This window comes from Ipomoea triloba, chromosome 9 (genome assembly GCF_003576645.1).
Source record: "Ipomoea triloba cultivar NCNSP0323 chromosome 9, ASM357664v1".
NCBI lineage: Eukaryota > Viridiplantae > Streptophyta > Magnoliopsida > Solanales > Convolvulaceae > Ipomoea > Ipomoea triloba.
Window position 1 is genome coordinate 11821512 of NC_044924.1, and position 4030 is coordinate 11825541.

Sequence of the window (4030 nt, forward strand, 5' to 3'; positions counted from 1 at the left end):
GTGTAATATTCAACTTAGTATGTAACATTTTAAAATTCAATGTGCATTGTTCATAAATTTCGAATTAATATTAGGTTTAGTCTTTCACTGGTCCTTTTATATATATATATATATATATATATATATATATATATATATATATATATAATTGTAAAAAAAATTATTTACTTCATATATTATAAAATTGATTAATTTGGTCTTGGTAATATTAATTTAAAATATAAACATTAAATAAAATTATTATACAAAAATTTGTGTGATACCTTTTTACATGAAATAAGTCTCGAATATGTAATTTTTTTAGAAAAAATCTAAAACTTTTAATGATTAATAAATATTACATTTTTATTAATATTTTTCAAAAAAAAAAAGTAATACCTTTTTAACAAAAATGTGATGCACATTGACTTATAGCAAAGTATTATATTTCAATAAAAAGTATTATATATTTGAAATTCATTTCACATAAGTCGGTTTCACACAAAGTCAATCCAAATTTTAGGCTCATTTAATTAGTAAACAACTATTGAGAATAATTTGTAGTTATTTGACAATTTTAACTATTTGACTTGGGGTTTGTTTGGAAACCAAGAAAATGACTTTTAGAAAATAAGTTATTTTTCAAAAAACATTTTCATTTCTAGTGTTTGGTTGCATTCTAGAAAACTGTCTTGGTGTATTTGGTTCATTTTTCAGAAAATGAGCAGAAAAAAGGGTTAAATACCCTAAACTTTATCCGGTCAACTCTGAAGAAAAAATCGACGACCAGCGACGGCTAAACCGTCATTAGTCGCGTTCTACCAGAGATAGAACGTGACCGGTTGGTCACCTTCCATTAGAGAAGACGAACTGTTCGCCTTCTCTAATGGAAGGCCACCAACTGGTCGCCTTCTCCAGTAAAAAGCGACCAACGGATCGCCTTCCATCCTTCTCCAGCGAAAAGCGACCAACGGGTCGCCTTCCATCGGAGAAGGTGACCAACTGTTCGCCTTCTCCAATGGTAGGTGACCAGTTGGTCACCTTCCGTCGAAAAAAGCGACCAACTAGTCACCTTCTCTTGTAGAAAGCGATTGGCGATCGAGCCATCGGCAGTCGCCGATTTTGTATTCAGAATTGACTAGATTTTGTATTCAAAATTGACTAGATTGTCATCAATTTTGTATTCAGAGTTTATTAGATTGTCACCGAGGAAGAATGTCCGGAGAAGCGAAAGAGGCCTGGTAAATGACTTCCCCTCAAAAAAATGGAAAAGTTGTTTTCTAGGAAACAAGGTATTTTCCTCTTTGACTAGAATTGATTTTTCATTACTTTAATTTTTTAAGTCTTGTCAAACACTAAAAACTTTAAAAAAAAATAATTTTTTTTTGAAATAAAAATTAAAAAAAATAAAAAATAAAAAATAAAAAATAAATAATTTTTAGAAATTATTTTTCAAATTTCCAAACACACATGTTTGTTAAGTAATTTGCCACAAATGGCCAATTTTAAAAATGCTACAAATATCAGCGATTCAGCGTTGTCAATTAGCTTTTGAAAACAACACTATTTTACTCTCATATTGTCCTTCAGTCATTAAATACAATCTCTCTCGCAAACATGTGAAAAAAATTGTTGTGTATGAACACAACTACAAAAGGGGAGCCTCATGCTCCATTTCTTTACAATTGGGCGATGTGGGATGCCCAGTTGACCACATAGCACATTATTTTTTAAAATTTTAAAAATTTTGTTTTTTATAAATATAATATGTTCATAAATTTATAAATAATAATAATAATAATAAGTTTTTATTTTAAAATAATTAGAAAAAATACTATATAATTAATAATTAATAATTATTTTAAATATTTGTTTAAATATCTACATTATTTTATTAAATTTAGTTTTTTATAATTAAAAATATTATTAATTAATGAATTTTTTTTATAAAATATGCACATGTCCATATATCTTTTGACATATTAACTACTAATCATAAATAACTAATTTCATTAAATATATATCTACTAACCAATAAGACAATATGTTGGTCAAAATTGTTAACACAATCTGCTAATTGTTATCCTTTAGTTAATTCATTAATCGATAATCGTCAAACAAAAAAACACACACACAATTTATGCCTTTTTTTTTTGGATTTTTGTTAGCATCGTGATTTTGATTTACTACTTTTTTTTATTGTCACGTGGGGGGTGGGGGTGGGGGGGGGGGGNGGGGGGGGGGGTGAGGGGGGCTTTTCCTTAAACTGGATTTATGAGTTTTGGTGGAAAATAAGTGAAAATGAAAGACTGAAAAGGGAAAGGGAAAAACACACCAAGGGTATTATCGTCCAAGCAAAAGACAAGGGCAATATATTTTCTCATTTCTTTTTTTAATTCAGATCTCAAATCCTCCATGCCAGCATGGTATCATCAATTATCTATGAAATATCAAAAGTGTTGAGGAGGAGGGAAAGGAGCTTGAATTCCACCTAAAACACAAACAATCTTTAATCTAAACTTACTTAGCTCTAAGAATTGAAGAGAGAAAATAATGGGTACTCTCAGAGTTCCAGAAGTTGTTCCTTCCCCAGTTGAAGACTCTGAAACACTCATGAAAGCCTTCAAAGGTCTCATCTTTCATCATTCTCCGCCATTATTTCCCTTTTCTCTTTCTGGCTTCTTTATATATAGAATGGAAATCTTGGTTGGGACTTGATGCAATTCCAGGGAATAGTATGTATAGCTTTGGGTATAAATACAAAAATAGTTTGTCCTTCTTGTTTAGGATGGGGAACTGACGAGAAGGCAATCATAAGGTTGTTGGGGCAAAGAAATGCAAGCCAGAGGAAGAAGATCAGAGAAGCATATCAGCAGCTTTACAACAAATCCCTTATTGATGACCTCAATTCTGAACTCTCCGGTGATTTCAGGGTATGTAATTTCTCTACAATTTTTCCCATTTATTTATTTATTTGAGTTAATACCATTTGGGTCTATCGAGTATAGTGATTTTGCAACGTTTAGTCCTAAACTTTTAAATTGACCACTCGTGGTTCAAATTGTAATCATCTGTGGTCTAAATTAATCACCCTTTATCATTAACGTTTAGTCCTAAACTTTCAAATTGATCACTCGTGGTCCTTCGGCTTTCAAATTGTAACCATATGTGGTCTAAATTAACCACCCATTATCACTCAACTTTCAAAATTAAACCATCCGTGATCCGTGATCCTCCGTTGAATGATCATGTGTGGTTAATTTAGACCACAGATGGTTACAATTTGAAAGTCGAAGGACCACGAATGGTTAATTTGAAAGTTTAGGACTAAACGTGACAAAACCACTATACTCGGAGGACCTCATATTTATTTGCTTGTTTATTAGTATTATTATTTACTTTTTAAACCTACTAAAGTTTTATTAGTATTATTATTTACTTTTTAAACCTACTAAAGTGACACAGTCAATGCTGATCCTTTCATAATAGTATTTTTTTAATGACGAGGAAAATCGCAGTCACACTTCGCTATGGGGTGTGCATAGGTCTTGTGACCCTAGTGTCAAAGGATCACAAGGAAGTAAATTAGCTTAGATTCCTCATAGTTGATCAACTCATACCAAGAAGACCAATAGGTCTTGGCGCTTCTATTGGAAATCGAACTTATAAACTTATGTTTACCAAGTTAACAGTCTGACCAACTTGTCTGGCCCCCTTTAGTAACTTAACAGGCATCTTTGGTTGTTCTTGGTTATTTTCAGCTAATTTCAGATGAACATGTGTTCATTTTGGAGTGAAAGTTCAAGGTCTCATTGGAAGAACAGAGTTGAGGAATTATAACTGAGTGAAGATTGGTTAATATGAAATCTACGTTCACTTTTCCATTGCTTTAATTTTCTACAGTCCCCCCCCCCCCCCCCCCCCCCCCCCCCCCCCCCCCCCCCCCCCCCCCCCCCCCCCCCCCCCCCCCCCCCCCCCCCCCCCCCCCCCCCCCCCCCCCCCCCCCCCCCCCCCCCCCCCCCCCCCCCCCCCCCCCCCCCCCCCCCCCCCC

The 4030-nt window shown here is 33.9% G+C and overlaps 1 protein-coding gene across 2 annotated transcripts in view; it reads left to right on the forward strand.

Moving 5' to 3' along the window:
* The first annotated feature begins 2363 nt into the window (after positions 1–2363).
* LOC116028786 (annexin D3) overlaps positions 2364–4030 on the forward strand; it is a 4234-nt gene continuing 2567 nt past the window's right edge. Inside the window, exons 1-2 of one of the 2 annotated variants that reach the window (XM_031270603.1) lie at positions 2364–2608; positions 2749–2912. In XM_031270603.1, coding sequence (XP_031126463.1) covers positions 2533–2608; positions 2749–2912 — 240 coding nt within the window. In that variant the 5' untranslated portion in view covers positions 2364–2532. The remainder of the gene's footprint in view (positions 2609–2748; positions 2913–4030) is intronic. The other variant, XM_031270604.1, reaches the window with a different exon arrangement.